The 16,397-nt window shown below is 48.6% G+C and overlaps 5 protein-coding genes and 1 long non-coding RNA gene across 10 annotated transcripts in view; 3 read left to right on the forward strand and 3 right to left on the reverse strand.

The window, feature by feature from the left end:
* The window catches only part of LOC109541492 (tyrosine-protein phosphatase non-receptor type 14), a 28,904-nt gene extending 19,494 nt beyond the window's left edge, over positions 1-9,410 (forward strand). For 2 of the 4 annotated variants that reach the window (XM_048668240.1, XM_048668249.1), the window contains exons 3-9: positions 5,904-6,726; positions 6,796-7,015; positions 7,064-8,287; positions 8,344-8,562; positions 8,612-8,794; positions 8,846-9,172; positions 9,231-9,410. In XM_048668240.1, the coding sequence (XP_048524197.1) occupies positions 5,963-6,726; positions 6,796-7,015; positions 7,064-8,287; positions 8,344-8,562; positions 8,612-8,794; positions 8,846-9,172; positions 9,231-9,359 (3,066 nt within the window). In that variant the 5' untranslated portion in view covers positions 5,904-5,962 and the 3' untranslated portion in view covers positions 9,360-9,410. The other 2 variants (XM_019910356.2, XM_048668253.1) reach the window with 2 other exon arrangements.
* LOC109541495 (RNA-binding protein RO60) lies at positions 234-2,998 on the reverse strand. Of its 2 annotated transcripts, XM_019910359.2 has the most exons (8): positions 2,707-2,996; positions 2,079-2,603; positions 1,829-2,028; positions 1,574-1,779; positions 1,351-1,518; positions 1,112-1,293; positions 839-1,058; positions 240-774 (listed from the first exon to the last, which is right to left on the reverse strand). In XM_019910359.2, the coding sequence occupies exons 2-8, from the start codon at positions 2,599-2,601 to the stop codon at positions 639-641; spliced, it is 1,635 nt and encodes a 544-aa protein (XP_019765918.1). In that variant the 5' UTR covers positions 2,602-2,603; positions 2,707-2,996; the 3' UTR covers positions 240-638. The 2 variants fall into 2 exon arrangements, with proteins under 2 accessions (XP_048524214.1, XP_019765918.1); XM_048668257.1 differs by having other exon boundaries at positions 234-774; positions 2,079-2,998.
* LOC109541496 (cell division cycle protein 20 homolog) lies at positions 3,560-5,533 on the reverse strand. Its single transcript, XM_019910361.2, has 5 exons — positions 4,827-5,533; positions 4,488-4,769; positions 4,146-4,435; positions 3,974-4,075; positions 3,560-3,921 (listed from the first exon to the last, which is right to left on the reverse strand). Exons 1-5 carry the CDS (start codon positions 5,449-5,451, stop codon positions 3,727-3,729), a joined length of 1,494 nt encoding a protein of 497 aa, XP_019765920.1. The 5' UTR covers positions 5,452-5,533; the 3' UTR covers positions 3,560-3,726.
* A 33-nt stretch (positions 9,411-9,443) lies between the features above and the next one.
* Positions 9,444-10,628, reverse strand: LOC109541494. Its single transcript, XR_002172339.2, has 2 exons — positions 10,158-10,628; positions 9,444-10,102 (listed from the first exon to the last, which is right to left on the reverse strand). It is a non-coding gene; the product is annotated as an uncharacterized LOC109541494 (long non-coding RNA).
* Positions 10,590-14,001, forward strand: LOC109541493 (succinate dehydrogenase cytochrome b560 subunit, mitochondrial). Its single transcript, XM_019910357.2, has 3 exons — positions 10,590-10,852; positions 10,912-11,132; positions 13,661-14,001. Exons 1-3 carry the CDS (start codon positions 10,836-10,838, stop codon positions 13,951-13,953), a joined length of 531 nt encoding a protein of 176 aa, XP_019765916.1. The 5' UTR covers positions 10,590-10,835; the 3' UTR covers positions 13,954-14,001.
* A 144-nt stretch (positions 14,002-14,145) lies between these two features.
* The window catches only part of LOC109541528 (monocarboxylate transporter 12), a 6,527-nt gene continuing 4,275 nt past the window's right edge, over positions 14,146-16,397 (forward strand). Inside the window, exons 1-2 of the mRNA XM_019910405.2 lie at positions 14,146-14,558; positions 15,015-15,072. The gene's annotated coding sequence lies outside the window, so the exon portion shown is untranslated. The remainder of the gene's footprint in view (positions 14,559-15,014; positions 15,073-16,397) is intronic.

The following is a 16,397-nucleotide window of genomic DNA, read 5'->3' on the forward strand; positions in this document are numbered from 1 at the left end:
AAAGGAATAACTTTGCTAAAACTGTAAAATTCTGAAACTTTGAAGAAATGTTAAAACTATTATGGATAAATGGCCCTTAAAATAAACCTAAAAAGTCATCAACATTTTTCCAGCAACGGAACTGAGTTACTGCGCCGGTGCGTTGGATCGGCGCACCAAGCCATTTGCGTTGCACTGCGCCAACTCCTAAAAATTTATTGAGTCACCCAGACCTAATTGTTATGCTTAAATTGCCTCAACACCCAGTTAACCAAAACTTTCTGCAAATGAAATCAATCGCCCTGGTTAAACAAAAGGCCTCCACTGGAGTGTTTTTTTTAATGAAAATATATTATTCCAAAATACAAATCATTCTAATAACAAGAATTAAAGCGTGTCCGATATCAATATGAATGAGAAAACGAAATAAACTTACTCTGTGCAAGTAATTATCACAAATGAGAAGATTCTGAGGTGCTGGGACGGGGCATGTTAATAAATAGAGACGCTTTAGCAAGCAGAGAGCGCATATGAAGAGCTAACAATTGAAGACTTATTCTAAGACACCACTGTGGCACCGATATACGTGCACTTGGTATTTGAACACCTTCTTTGTGGATGGACACAATATCTCAGCTTTTCGTCGAAATCGGATCGAATTAGGAGAAATCGTCGCGGGCAAAGCACTGGGCCACTTTGCAGGCGATGTGGTCGAAGCCCATGATGGTCAGCACCTTGGTTGGTGTTTTGTCCCAGCCTTCAAGCGGGCTTTCCACAGGAATGAAGACAATCATCCTGGAAAATCGGAAACAATCTGTAAATGCCCTTCGTCACTCACTTGGTGTCGAGCGCTACTCACTTGGTGTTGGGCAGATTCATGGCCGTCTGGTAGTTGAGCATCGATTCGCTAAGAGCGGGCGAACGGCTGTGGCCCGATCGGCGCGGGCTCTTCTGGACAAAGTTCACGAAAACATCCACACGCTCCCGATGGGCCGTCGCCCAAGTGAAGCAGGTCGGTAAGGAGGCGCCAGCGCTGTTAGTGGCCGCGACTTGTCGTAGCAGTTCTTCAACTGGACAAGCTGGAAAACGGGAAAATATTGAGCTGAAACGGTCTGAAAGGGGCCAAACCAACGTTTCTTCACACGGACGAGCTGCAGGGAGTCCGCCTTCTGATGTACTGCTAGAGTAACCTGCGGCTCGACGCGCTGCAGGACTGCAGCGAACGCCACCGCTGCCTCCAGATATGTGACTGTTTTGCTGCCGATGCAGAGCCGATTCTCGCCGACGGGCGGCACTTCAATCACCACCAGATACCTGCCGAAGACTTACAGTAAATCTTGTCCGAATCTGCGACTGTTCTTAGTAGCTCACCGCTTGTGCGATGGGGTCACGTTGGCGCAAGCCAAGTCAAAGCAGCGCCACAGGGCCGAAACGATATGGGGACAGTCGATAGGTTGCGTCTCCTGAATCTTTCTCAGATTCTCCTCCGACAGCTTCTTGGTCGTTTTTAAGTAAGTGAGCAGCTTTGGGTCCACCGGCCTGGAACAAGCACCATGCAGTGCCAATGGGCACGTTTTCGGGCAAATCATCATACTTGCCACCCTTTTCCAAACGCCTCAGCTGCTTGAACACCTCTAGCGGGTGCACGCCGCTCTTTTCTACTCTCTCCGGATCGGTTAGCAACTGGATGACCAGGCAACTGATTAGCGAGGCGGGCGTGAGAAAGTTCAGCTTGTGGAGCTTGAGTAAAAGTCCCAAAATCTGCTGGGTGGAAAGCTTGAGCAGAACCGCATTCCAGACCTGCAACTGTGCCCTTAGAGCAACTCTGCTGGCTTCAGTCTCAGTTTACCTGTTCGCTGCCTGTCAAACTCGGCATCAAATGCTCCAAGCTAAACTCTGAAGTTTTCAGCAGTATTGCAGCTTCGGCTGGATCAACGCAGCGTCGTAGCTGCTCCGCCTGCTTGATAATCCTCAGCACTTCCAACTGGGCCTCAGTGGCGTCTTCGTCTAGCTTCCTGGTCAGGATGTAGTTAAAGACCGCGCTCATCACTGAAACTATCAATGAAACGCTTGCATTTGAAGAAAACTGATAAGCTTACGGGGGCTATTCGGCTTGACGTGTGCCAGCTTGATGAGATCCTTATGTGACCAACCGCATATGCGCTCGGACGCGGCAATGCTCCTGGCCAGCTCTTCGGGGTTCTTCGCTCCGTAGAACTTGCGGACCCCTTTGGCCACACTGGTAGGCAACTTACAGCCCGCCCTGCTGCGTGTGTAACAGCAAATGAAGCCAAAAAAGTCCTTGTCGTTGTCACTCAGCTCCAGCACTTTGGCCATTATCCGGTTCTTTTGGTCCGCAGTGGCTTCGGGGTTGGTCATCAACAGGGCCAACAGTTGGAAAATTATGGGGCGGCGGGGGATGCCGCCCTTAGCCATCGCCTTATTTATCAGGAGGAACAGCTGCTTCAAGTCGTCGTCCAGAGCCTCCTGCAGGACGGTCAGGCGCAGCGAGGACAGGTGAACCTGGTATATGTCCGGGTCCCCCACATGGAACTCTGGCATCACCGAGTTCATGTAGATCAGCCGTCTGAGCCTCTGGTCTAAGCTCAGCGAAGCAATCATGGCTGGAATTTTTTTGGGCGATTTTATCTCGAACCACTCCATTGCAGCGCTCGCAGTGTTTACTGAAGCACACTGACAAAAGCGCTAAAACCCCAACATTCCTACCTGCTGTCCTGATCGCTTTTTGCAACTTTTTCCGATGCTAAACAGTTGATTTGCAGATTTGTCAAATTCCCGCAGAACTAGCGCATATATCCTAGCTGACTCCTTGCTTAAATGACATGCGCAAGTCAGTTTGAGGTTACATTAATCAAAACAAACTTCTATTTACCAAAACGGGTATGTATTAGGTACCACAGATTAGGTACAGAGACAAGTACTTGTACTCTTGTACAAATACTGGTACTTGTCTCTGTTAGGTATTAGGGCTCGGAATCAAACTCGAACAATTCGAATATTCAAAAAGCGAATAATTATGTCTAGTCATAACTCGAAAATTAGAATACTGGAATACACCAACATTATCAAACTAACAAGGTGCAATTATCTTTATATGCACTTTGTATACTTTTATAAAATAAGTTATTCATATTCTACAAGCATTGAAACAAATAGTTATATATTTACAACCAAATGAAAATAATTATTTACCCTCCAGCAAATGAATATAAAATTACGTGTTTGTGTTCTGGTGACTCGCAATATCAACTTTTGCGCGGTGTTACAATTAGTGTGCCGACAAAGGCACTTTTTTATCCGTTGCGGCTTATTTAGAGTTTGATTCCGAACCCTAATGCATACCCGTTTTGGTAAATAGAAGTTTGTTTTGATTAACGTAACCTCAAACTGACCATAGATAAAGACAAGAAACTAACTTGCGCATGTCATTTAAGCAGGGAGTCAGTTACGATATATGCGCTAGTTTCCCACAGAGCTTGACTGTCAACGTGACATTGCAGGCAGGTTTTACATGCGGCAACATGGCTCAAGGGTCTATAACATTAGCACTTGCACTGGATTGCAAAGATATAAACGTGTATTTATAATAAATACTCTCCAATCAATGCCCTCCGTCGAGGGCACAGTCAAATTACAGTTACAACAGGCAAATCAATACATTAATTAGTTAGCTGGCTAATTAAATGACGAAATTGACAGTCTATAGTCAAGGGAAACGAGGCTGCTTTAACGGATGCACTGCTTCAAAGCGCTGGGGCGCGCCCTAACGGTGGCCTCCTTGTCTTTGGTTTTTAGAGGGTCCTTGACGAAGCACTTCCACAGTCTTAAAGTCTCGTCGGCGCCCGCGGACAGAATGGTGCTGCCGTCAGGCGACATGGCCAGATGCAGGACCCGGGCAGTGTGTCCCTTGAGGTCCGCCACCTGAACAACCCCCTAATTAGCCCCAGTAGCAGGAACCGGCTCGAATACTCACTTTAGTCATGGCTGGGTATTTCCAGATGGTCACTTCATTGTTGGCGAACCCGTGACCTGAGACCAGTTCCTTGTAGTTTTGCGCCCACAGCAGCGACGACACCTACAAGCAAGCACGCATCTCAACATCACCGCGCCCTGATCAAAAGAGGATCCTCTTCTGAGCTACTTACCTGGGATTTGGTGTCTATGGAGTGCACGCAGGTTCCAGTGTTGCAGTTCCAGATACGGATGTGTCGGTCGGCCGTGCCGCCTCCTGTGGCCAAGACATGAGCCTGCCAGGGACACCAGGCCAGAGCCTTAATGGCAGCCTGGTGTTGGCCGAAGGTGTGCAGGGGCGTGTTGTTGGAATGGCAGCCGCCGCTTACAGCCGACCACACATTGACCATGTTGTCGTTGCCGCCACTGGCTAAATGCCTGCCATCAGGAGACCATGCTAGTCCACAAACTTCCTGCGAATGCGCTAAAATCAAGGGGGCATTAGGAACGTCCAGAAACGCAAACTGACGACTTACCGGAAATGGTGGCCAGGACATGCTCTCTTTGTCGCACATCGTGGTGCAGGATTTGCCCACTGCGGCACCCGCTGGTCACCACATACGAGTTCCAGGCCAGCGAGCCGACTCGGGCCGAGTGGCCGGCCATTACGCGCAGCCTCTTCGCTCGGGCGCAGTCCCATAACTGAACCACGCCTTCGGTAGTGCCGACTGCTAGCGAATCGCCCTCCTGGATCCACGCCAATGAGCACACATAGTCGTTGCCCTCCAGCTCCAGCAGTTGCTCAATGTTGCCAGTACCTGCAACATTCACAATTAACCATGGGGCTGAGACTAGAGACTCACCTTCACTATTACCAGCGTTCCACAGATAGACATGCGAGCCTAAAGCGGCTGCCAGTACATTATTGGAGCCCCAATCCATGAGATTTAAGTAGAAGTCGTCTATTATGTCTGGAGCATCCAGGATTCGGTCCGGAGCCTGCGGAATGTAGCGGTTAGCAGCCTTGACTGATGCGGGCGTTCTGGTGTGCGAGTAGAGCACTCGCATGGGGTTCTGAAAGCCTTCGGAGGCCGCTGGGGCCTTCTTGGCATAGGAAAGCACCCGCTGGTTGCAGTGCAGGTTCTCATTGAGCATTCGCTTTAGCTCCTTTTTTGCTGAGCTCTCCTCTTGGTTGGGGTCCTGGGACAGCTTATAGTGAGCCAGGTCCAGGTTGCTGGCCACCCGCGACGGTATGAACCGGTCTCCTGCCGGCGTTCTACCAGTTTTATTCGGTGTCGGCGTCTTAGATTTTCGCAGCGGCGTCTTACAAGGAGTTTTTGTCACGCTGATACTGGACGAGGAGAGCGAGCGCTGCTTGGACAAGTTGAAACTGTTGCTGGACATTTTCTTGCGTTCATACCGCGGCTGCGGCCCTTTTGTAATGGGGCCATCCAAGCTCAGCACCGTATTTACGTCGTTCCAGAACTTAAACTGCGACATTGCGATTAATGGGGCTTAATTTATGTTTTGCTGTACACACTAGTACGACCGTTGGCATTTAAATGAATGGCGTATTTCAGACCATAAATCATTTCAGGCTTGTTGACGTTGACGCTCCATGCAGCGTTGCCTCGTTTGACTCGAAAGCCCTTTAAGGGCGAATTGTACATATAATCAATTTATTAAAAAGGAACTGGGAAGTCAACAATTTTTCCCAGTCGTAGGCCCAAAACCCCTAAAGGGGCAGTTTGATTAAAAAACATTTGAACGCATTGGCTGGTAAAACTGAGGCCTGGAAGCAAGTCGGCAACTGAGCCACCCCCATGTGAGCCAAAACGTCACTCTACTAGGTTAAGTTTGTTTGTGCAAATATTTTCGTAGGCGTATTTTGTTTATTGAAACAATCTCGATAAGATCGAGCGGTTTTGTTTTATTGACGAAATGCTCCCCAGGACGGGGAGAGTGTACCGAGTCCCGCCACGGACCTGACTAGGGGCGGCCCCCTTCAGCTATGCCCTTCAAGCTGAAGCTGAAAAAGTCGCGGCACTACAGCGTCGTGTCCAAAAGCCTCTTCGTCATCTCGGTGGAGATTCTGGATGGTACCAACGTGGAGTGCACGCTGTCCTCGGAAAGCACCGGCCAGGACTGTCTGGACATTGTGTGCCAGAAGTTGGGGCTCAATCAGCTCAAGTTCTTCGGGCTGCAGTACGTGAGCTGCAGCAGCGACGGCTCGCTATGCTGGCTGGAGCTGGAGAAGCCAATGAAGCGGCAGCTGGACAAACACGCCAGAGGCCTCTCCGTCTATCTGCGTGTCATGTACTACGTTATATCGGGAGTGCGGCTCATCACCGACGAAGTGACCAGGTACCACTATTTCCTGCAGCTGAAGCAGGACGTGATTGAGGGTCGGTTGGCCTGCACGCCCCAACAGGCCGTCGAGCTGGCCAGCTACTCAATGCAAGCCGAGTTTGGAAACTTTGACTCTGAACGACACACCGCTCTCTACCTGAAAGATTTCCAGCTGTTTCCCAAGACTTTCACCGATCCTGTGCTGCTCGAGTCCCTGACGGAGGCGGCTAGCAGACAGCACGCCGCCCTTCACAATCTACCTCAAAGCACCGCCGAAGAGTACTACATTTGCGCCTGTCAGCGATTAGACGGCTATGGAGACGAGGAGTTCCATGTGAAAGACAAGGCGGGGAACCAGGTGGTCATTGGAATTGGCCTGACTGGGGTAGCTGTCGCTCATGTGGACCGAAACCCCAAGCACTACCGGTATGCAGTACTAATCATTTAGCCCCTTTTGAGGACTTTAAGCAATTAAGCATTTTCCGAACATTCCAGATGGTCGGACATCAGCAACGTGATCAACCACAAGAAGGAGTTCATTGTGGAGTCGGTGGGCGGAGTGGACAAGGCGGAGTTTCTCTTTGGAGACGTGGACAGTGCCAAGAACGCGTGGCGCTTCTGCGTGCTGCAGCACATGTTCTTCCGGCAGTTTGAGGCGAATAGCGAGGCCGAGCCCTGCAGCAGGGAGCCGCCGGGCTTTCAGCAGGCCAACGAGGTGAGTAAGCCACGCAGTTGCAACTCTGTGTTGACATTTGGGTTGTAGGACGCGCGCGAGATGGAGAGCAGCGAAGACATTGCGCCCCAATGGGAGGTGCCGCAGCGCGCCCAATCCACCTCTTGCTTGGACTTGCACACCTCCGACTTGGACAACCTGCGCAGCCTGCTTCCCTCGTACCGGCCCGCGCCCGACTATGAGACCGCCATACAGCAGAAATACCGGAATTCTTCCAGTGCCTTGATGCCGGTTGAACCGCACGCCTCTGCGTACAGCTCGCAGCCGGAAATCCACCAGAGCGCCCACTTCCGGTACCCGGACATCACGCAGAACACCTTCAACAACCAGGGCTTCATCGAGGCGCCGTTCGTCGTCAAGGAGAACCGCCAGGTCAACTTTGATGGGGTGGGAATCGTGCATGTGTACAAGCAGCCGCCGCCCTACCCGGCCAATCGGATCGGCTCCAATTCCACCCCTGATCTGGCGGGCATCTCGCAGCAACAGCCCCCGGCTGGGTTCTTCGTCAACAATCTGATCAGCGGCTCCAGCCCGGACCTGGTGTCCGGCGACAGTCGCTTCCTGAAGCAGCAGTATGCGGAAGCGTACCCGAACCCGATCCATCGCTCCCACAGCTACTTGACGCAGCCACACAGCAACTACGAGAACATCTCTTCGGTGCTGCAGCAGGCCGTGATCGTCGAGAACCCGAACATAACAAAACACATCCAGAAGGTCTACGACGAGCACGGCAACATCATCTACTGCATGCCGGCCAACATGAAGCAGCTGCTGCAGAGCAACCGGGGGTTCGTGGTGGCGCGCAACCCTCAGCTGACCAACTCCTCGGAACCCATCTATGAGAACCTGCCTAGACCCTGGCAGAACGAGGGCAGCGGAGCGGAGGCTCGCAGTCGGGCACAAAGCGTCCATTCGGCGCCCGATGCCGCCCAGACCTTGCAGAACCAGCCCTTTGAAGAACCGGAGCGGGAGAACGTTTACGCCAATGTGGGGCTCAGCCCTGTAAGGCAGGAGCCGGCCTTTGCGCCGCCCCTTGAGTCTTTCCGCGACAGTGTCAGTGAGGCGAACAGCAGCAAGACAAAGAAGAAGCGCTGGGGACTGCTGATTGGCAAAAGCAAGTCGGAGGAGAAGGTAAAGAGCGCCACGTTGAAGATGGAGAAGAAGAAGGACGAGAAGGGACAGGGAAAGCATCGCTGGTCCACTGGGCAGGCGAAGTTCAATCCGCTGCCGCCCTCCATCAGCAAGGAGGCCATGGTGGGTGGACCGTGTTGGTCACGTACAGTGTCTAATCAAATGGTGCACCCTTCTAGTGCCAGCTGCTGGAGAACAAGCTAGCCGACAGTCAGCTGTTCTTCGAGTTTGATAAAATCCCGAAAAAGAAAGAGAATGCTGGTTTCTCCACGTCGCTGCTGCCCGAGAACGCGCCCTTCAACCGATTCAAGGACGTGCTGCCCTACGAGGACAACCGGCTGCGGCTCACGCCCACCAAGGGCAACAAGTACGGCTACATCAACGCCTCCCATATCACGGTAAGTGGGAAAAGTGTTGGAGGAAAGCTGCTCGCATAGACACTTGCAGGCCACGGTGGGCAGCAAGCAGCGCTTCTACATCGCCGCCCAGGGCCCGACCCGCACCACCCTGCCGTACTTCTGGCAGTGCGTGTGGGAGGCCGAAGTCTACTTGATGGTGCAGCTCACCGACCATACAGAAGATCTCACGTACCTGCCCGACTCGGATGAGCGATGCGTCAACATCGGCAAGGTAAGTGGCAAGTTGGGTGGCCGAAGCACTCACCCACTGGGCCCCACTTAGGACTACCAGGTGTGGTGGGAGTTTTCGCAGAAGACCGGCCACTGCATTACCAGCAAGATCAGACTGTGTCAGGTAGCGTCGCGGCGTTACCGCACCATGTGGCATCTGCACTACACGGATTGGGGCGACCAGGGTTGCCCTAATTCGGTCGCCCACTTTCTCGGTTTCCTCGAGGAGATGCAAGGCGTCTACCAGCACTCGATGAGCGAGATCCCGCCCGGCCACAACAAGAACCCGCCCATTTTGGTACACTGCACGGCGGGCGTGGGCCGGACGGGGCTCACCATCCTCAGCGACCTGCTGCTCTACACAGTGGACCACAACCAGGTGAGCGCGGAAATCGGTTAAAAGCCGACCAATGTTCGATTTGTCCGACTGGTTGCAGGAGGTATGCATCCCAGGGGTGGTGGGTCTACTGAGGCAGCAGCGCCCCCAGATGATCCAGACCATTGCTCAGTACCGGTTCGTCTACTCGCTGCTGATTCACTACCTGAAGCAAACTAGATTAATTTGACGCGCCATGACTTTGTTTAGGAGATTTCATTATATCGTTTGTTGCTCTGTAGCTTTGGAGGGTACGCCAAAAATACCCAGGGTGTGTGTGAGTGGGAGCACGTGAACATTTTATTATCCTTCAACTAGGGTCTGTACAGCTTTTCTTTTCTGATCTAACCAAGAGGGTTGAACTCGGGGTTGGAATCGAACAGCCATCCTGTCCTCATGCAGTAACGCACCCAATTCAGCCGGAACTTAAAAAAGGACAGTTTGTCGTTCGCAGTCTCCTCAGATTTCAGTAGGCCAATCCGGAAGATCAGGATGGCCAGGTCTTTGAAGGACGCCGTTAGGAGCAGTGATTGGGCGGCAACCTCCCCTATGATTGCGCCCAGGTACTCAGGGTGGCGCGAGACGCTCCGCAGACCTTTTGAGGGAATCAGCAGATGGGGACCTACTGGAGTTGAGCCCACGCAAATGTAAATCGACTGAGCCCTCACTGTAGTAACAGAGTTCAGGTGAAGGCTGGACCGAAACCATAGGACTGGGGCTCCCTGCAACTCACTTTCAACTATTTCCGGCTAGGGAACGCTTGTTGGGGCTGCGCCCCGTCGGCGTCAAACTCGTTGTTCGGCGCCTCGAAGGCGAGTTTGAGGGTCGACCGAGGCTTTCGCGTCTAATACTTTTAGGCCTGCCAGGGCTACGCTTACTTGGGGACTTTGGTTTCTTCGGAGACCTTTGCTGCTGTGTTGCCAGGGCTCCATTCTAAAACATTGACTTGTAGCCACCTTCTCCAGCTTTATTGGGCTTCGCCCTTTACCTGAAACTGCTCTGGTTGAGTCAAGAAACTGACTAAAATCTAAGATAAAGACTGAAAATAAATCGCAAAAGAACATACCCCCTATGCATAGGGGGGATATTTTGTGCCGGTAGCTGCATAGATAAAGACAAGTAGGGGTAGGGTAGCTGCTCAGCACATAGATCCAGACGAGTAACCGGCTGTACCATAGAACATGTTGTCTTTATCTATGCCATAGAATAAGGCTGTACAATGAAAAAATAAACAAAAGAGTGGAACGGCGTCAACACAAAGCAACACGCTGATTGGTTAGGCGAGATTGAGTGGGTGGGATGAGCGCCAGCCCATTGGCTGACCTTTGTTTGAATCGCACCCTAATGCAACAATTAGTTAGCCCTTAACAGGCACCTTACTCTGATGATTCAAACACAAAAGCCCGAAATTCCCACATTTTCGCGCAAACTAAACAAACATAAATTTCATTGCATCAGTCTTTATCTATGAATTGTATTTTGATCTATTTCTTGCAGCTGGCTGTGGCTCCACAGATCGCAGAGTAACCTCTATGATCTGTGCGTGGCCCTAACCTCAATCAAACAGAGCAGCTTCTACCAGTGGAATCAAAAAAGTTGGAGCAGAAAATCTTAGCGTAACGCTACATAGCAACAGCCAAATAGCTGAAATCGAGCAGCTGGAAAAATGTCGCTGATGTTCCGGTAGGTGCCAAGCGCTGATCTGAGGTTTTTCGATGAGCGATGTTACATAATGCTTGCAGGTTAGCTGGTAGGAGATGGGGCCCCCAGCTCCTGCAGCTAGACTCTGCCAGGGTGCTGAGCCAGGCCAGGACCGTAACCATCAAATGCGCCCCTGCAGTGGCGCCCCGTGACGAAAGCCACGACGAACGCAACATGAGACTGGTTCGACCTCAGTCGCCCCATTTGACCATTTATAAGCCACAATTGACGTCTATGCTGTCTATCTCGCATCGAGCTACAGGTGAGAGGAGATAATTTGAATGAAAAACATTACAAATAACTACGTTTCGGGACGTGGGGCCAAACGCCTAGTTGTTAAGGGGCTAATCAATAGGAGGATATTAAAGTTTAATATTGAAAAATTCATAAGGATTCAGGGCGATAATTATAAGAGAACAGATTTTTTTGCAACGTCCGTATACGCGATTAAGAAAAAATGCCCAAAGCGTTATGCAAAACCGACAAAACGCTCCCAAACTAAAACCCATATAAAAGTTTCAAGCCACGCCACTGCATTGAGCGCTTTGATGCACACAAAAAAGTTGATATTCACTTTTTTGATAAAATCAATAATAAGCGAAGTACAGCCGATTTTAGGGCCATTTTGTTCGAAATTGGGGATTTTCTTGAAAAATCATGCGGACTGGATTTATTGCCGATACAAATCTACCCATTTCGGACAAAAAATTAGAGTTTTGCCCGAACTTTCTCCTCCTTAAAGAGACGCGAAAAGCACAGTTTTCGCAAAATTTTGTTGCGTTCATTCCATGTTGGAATGCCGTTTGTCGATGATTTGCAACTTGTCTTCCCATTTTTCCCGTAATACGTTTCGGGATCGCACCCATTTTTCATTGTCCGCATTGAGGACAGCGACAGCACGAATGCCTCGAAGCCCACACAAACTACCCAAAAATTAACCAGATTTATCAAGCAAATTACACATTCCTCAAATGGGCTTCGGGAGCTCGCGCGATTAATAACTCTTAGTTGTTGCCCCATAAAAATGGCAATTCGGGTGTTTTGAAGACTCGTTTTTTCTCTTCAAATTGCTTCTTATGACGTTCTGGTTTGGGGTTGGAGCCGGAGCTCGATGAAGGAAATTAAAAACTCGTAAGAATTTTCCAAAAAATTTCAACGGTATGAAACTGTCGGAAGCTAAGGAAAAAACGGGGGGTTTGTAGGCGGTTTCCGTTCAGTCAAATAATCGCAAACGTCTGCGAGCGGCTAAAAATGTTTGCAAACATTCTGAAACTCCGAACCTATTGCTTGGCCATTTTTTCCTTTGCACAAGAATTTCGGACATTCACGCAATCAATGTTATTAAAACCGTATTTCCGTGAGATGTTTCACTTTGCATAATTCCCGAGGTTTTCCTCATCGGCATTTGGCCCCAATTTTTTTTATTAAAAAAGGAACAAAGGTTTTTGATTCCATCTGGATTCGGATGATGAAAACGGTGGCAGCAGTGAAATTGATTTTTTGCCCTCTTGACGGACGAAGAATTGAGCATTTATCGACAGACACAGGAAATTTAAGTTCGACTCGTTCTGAAGAATTTAAAAAAATGGGAGACTTTAGATGCAATTTTTGAACAATGTTCCATAGTGTCCTTCAAGTGGCACCTTTGGTCCTTTCAGCAGGATTTTCACTCCGCAAGTGTTTGAAAAGTGAAGAAAGCCCTCTTCATAGAATCGAGAAAATTGGATCTTCAATACAAGAATCCATTCAATTGAAAGATTAAGAAGATTCGATGCTTTACGCTCTAATCGCTACCAGAGTATTTTTCATTCAATTCTCCAAAGGAGAGTGGAATGAAAGCGGACAAATCTAAGTGCAAAAAACGCAAAGAAGGAGAATTGTCGAAAAAAAATGACTACATTTTCTACAGGTTGAGCGTGAAGATCATCAACAGAAGAATGACGTGTTTAAAATGATTCAATGCGTTGAGTGAAACTGAAAGGAGGAAGAAAATGAAGGCGGTTCGCGGAGCCAAACTTGTGAAATTCATATTTGGATCTTCAAATGTGTTCACAGCTTTGAAATCAATCAAATTTGCCTTCAAACTGTTAGAAACGATCTTCATTTTCTTTACCCAAAGGAAGAATCGGAAAATTTTGAACTGAAAACTTTGAAAAGAAAGAAGCGAAAGAGATGAATATGTTTTTGGAAACACCCTGTCCATGTCATTATTATGATAGAACAACAGTTTTTGATCGATTTTTTAAGATTTATTACGTAATTAACTTTCGAAATCGTTTATCGAAGCACAAGCCGAAGCGACAACGCTGCCTGTGAGATGACTACTGAAAGTCCGAGACAGCTTTGGAATGGGAAATGTTCCCTAATTAAACCAGAATATTCGAGTATTGCCAAACGGCTATATGAAGCAAGCGCGACGCGCCTTTGTAAGTTAGTTAGTGAACGGACTATTAACCAACGTTAAATAGTAGTGCGATTATTGTTTATAATTCGGGCTGTACTAAATTGTGTTTATAAACCGAGCGGGTTAATGGAATATTTCGAGCCCGAAAAACGTGACAATAATTTAATCTGAGGCAGACACCAATACTTCCAAAGTGTGTCTGCTTCAGTAGATATCGTGTGCAAGAAAAAATGTTTTATTTGCTATTTCATCAATTATTTTGAGAATATTCGCAAAGTATTCACGGCAGATCTACTGTAAAGACAGTAGATCCGGCAATACTGGCTGATTCAGAGCCGGACTGGGCCTTTGAGTTGGAAAAATTCCGACTCATGGTGTGTTTGCAGGAATGGTCCTGACAGGCTACACGGTGCTCTTTAGTATGGCAGCCGTCTACTTGGATTGCCCCCTGGAGCACTACATTGAGCAGCTGAGGTGCGCCGAGATCGGCTTTGGTTCCATCTATGCCCTCAAATTCCTTATCGCCTTTCCACTCACTTATCATTTCTGGAACGGGATCCGGCACCTGATCTGGGACACTGGCAAGTTCCTGACCATCCGCGAAGTGTACGCCACTGGCTGGGCCATGCTGGCGGTCGCCTTTGCCACCGCCGCTGTTGTTTCCGGGATGAGTTTTTAAATGTTTTTTTTGTTAATTTTGTGCAAATAAATGGAGCGAGTGGTTGAATTGGGGCGTTTTTTGTTCGGGGGGGGGGTGCGCCACTGGCGCGGGCATAAACCGCCGATAAATCTCTCGAGTGTCCGCAGCAGGCCTTGAATTCATTTCCGGCCCATTGGATTGGGGTGCGCTTGGCGCAGATGCGACCACGTGGCAGGTCAGTACCGGAACCAATGGGGGCTCGGTAATGGATTCTGTCCTTGAAAAGCGTGCGACACTGACGGACAAGCATAAACTGGTCCATGGGCGGCTGGATGATATAAATAGGTTTGTTCGCATTTCATCCTCGGGCCGTAAAATATATGGCGAGTTCTTCAAATTCCTGCGCACGGTGCGAACGGCCGGCAGGAGAACAGCAGGGGCAGTCGAACTCGTCGGTTCAGTCTTTGACCAGCTTCCGTGTAACGGGAATCGAAGATCTCCGATCAGGCCGATCATCAGCTTGTCCACGTGTTTTGCCATTTTTTCGACGACTTTCGGTCTTCCGGCGCGCTCGCTTTCACGTGTGATTCCACCGTGAAAAATCGACTGCCAATTTGAGACAGTTTTTGCATGTTTGCAGCTTTGTAAGTATTCACCGACTGGAGCTCGAAGGGGTCCATGGAGCTCAGTGCGGTCCTGTTACCAAACGACTATCCGCAACCAGTCATACAATGACCGGCGAGTTGGCGTCAATTTTCAAACTTTCCTTGATTTCTGACCTGATTGTCATGTTTCCCCTTCCCCCCATGTGAGCAAAGTTAAATTGAGTTTACATGGAACGGCCGTTATTCGTCCCCGATTAGCATCTCCATTGCTTTTATTCCCCCCAGTCTCGGGCGGTTACTTTTCTCAGTCGATTTCCGCTCCGGATGAACGTCCCTAATCCAGTCCGACGGACGGAACCGATAGATCCTCATTTAGCGCGGCAACAATCCAGAGTCCCGCTTCGAAACGTGCCCATTCCGAGTGGCTTATTGGATTCGGTCCGGCTCTATTACTATTGTTTTTCGTCTGGATAATTTACTGGGAGATTGTTCCAGACTATCTGGATGACGGCGCTGGACATCTGCAAGCCGGCTTGAACTCGAAGGCTACCAGGTAAGTGCCCGGTGTATTTAGTTGAAGAAAAACGTTCATATACAGGGTGGTCGCAAGTTTCAAGGAGTCAAAGTTCTAAACGGTTCGGAATTTTTTCAACACTTCCAGCTCCCGGGAAAGCGAGTTTAATTTCGAGTTTTTTTGGTCTCTTGAACATTTTTTGTTAAACCCCCGAATTTCCAGAAAAATGCCCCAGAAGGTCCGTGGCGACTCTCTCTCGTAGCAGCAGGCACTTGTTCAAAAACCAATTATTTTGACTGTTTGCGTTAGTCACTTGTCAGATTATTTCGCCTGTATCTACTGTTAACGTACGGTCCATCATCTAATGACATTGAAAGTCAAATTACTGTAGCAGCAATCGAGCGCAGATCGACGTTCGGTAATTCTCCATCCCGTTCTATTCAAGCATGTGTGACAGAAACACACACATCCCGAGCTTGCGGCGTCAACCACTAGTCAGATTAGTTTGAAATCATACAGGACGCAAGCAAATTGGCGCATATCGACGTACGGCAATTATCCATCCTGCTCGCTCTGGGTAGTCAAGATAGGCCTGGGTAACACTGTGTTGAGTTGCGCTTTTGAATTGTTGCCGCTCTCTGAGTTAATGAGTTTTAACTCATTGGTTAGTGGTTTAACTCATGGCCGGTGGCGGAATTTTAGCATCTAACAGAAAAAGCCATCAACATATTGGTTTTGTGCATTCGATTGCTTGAAACTATTTGATTTATAACGGGAAAATTCGAAGATTTTGAAGAAACATCAGAGCGATGAGGATGACTAGTTCTCCAAATATTGATTACACGCTTTTGCGTTCTCTGGTCGTTTTTTGAGAAAACCTAAATGTTGTCGAAAAAGAAACAAGATAACTGTGTCTCGCTTTTGTCCCAAATTCAAGGGTAAAACGGGTATTCGATAAAAACGATAAAGAAGACCAAACTGTAAAGACGACGACTTTTCTTGTAAAATCCATCTTTTAACTTTTTTGCATAAAAGACTCTTGTCCAATTAAATTTATAATTTTCACAAAAATTACCTGAAGAGTGTCAGTATTTTAAGCAAAACTAAAAATAATACGTTTTTTGTATAGAAATAATTGCTTAATAGAAACTGCTGAAACTGGAACGACCTGAAATTTTAAAGAAACTTGAAAAATCTTCAGAGCCATGTAGGTGGCGAATTTTTGGGGGTAATATATTACGGTATTAATATTATTAATTTTTGGGGGTACGATTGCATGTTTTCCATAATTTCACGAGTCCGAAGGACGAGTGAAATTTGCAAGGAAAACATGCCAGAGTGAAAAATTATATGGTTAATTTTAA

This window comes from Dendroctonus ponderosae, unplaced genomic scaffold (genome assembly GCF_020466585.1).
Source record: "Dendroctonus ponderosae isolate FM_Combo_2020 unplaced genomic scaffold, Dpon_F_20191213v2 Dpon_F_20191213_1, whole genome shotgun sequence".
NCBI classification, from domain to species: domain Eukaryota; kingdom Metazoa; phylum Arthropoda; class Insecta; order Coleoptera; family Curculionidae; genus Dendroctonus; species Dendroctonus ponderosae.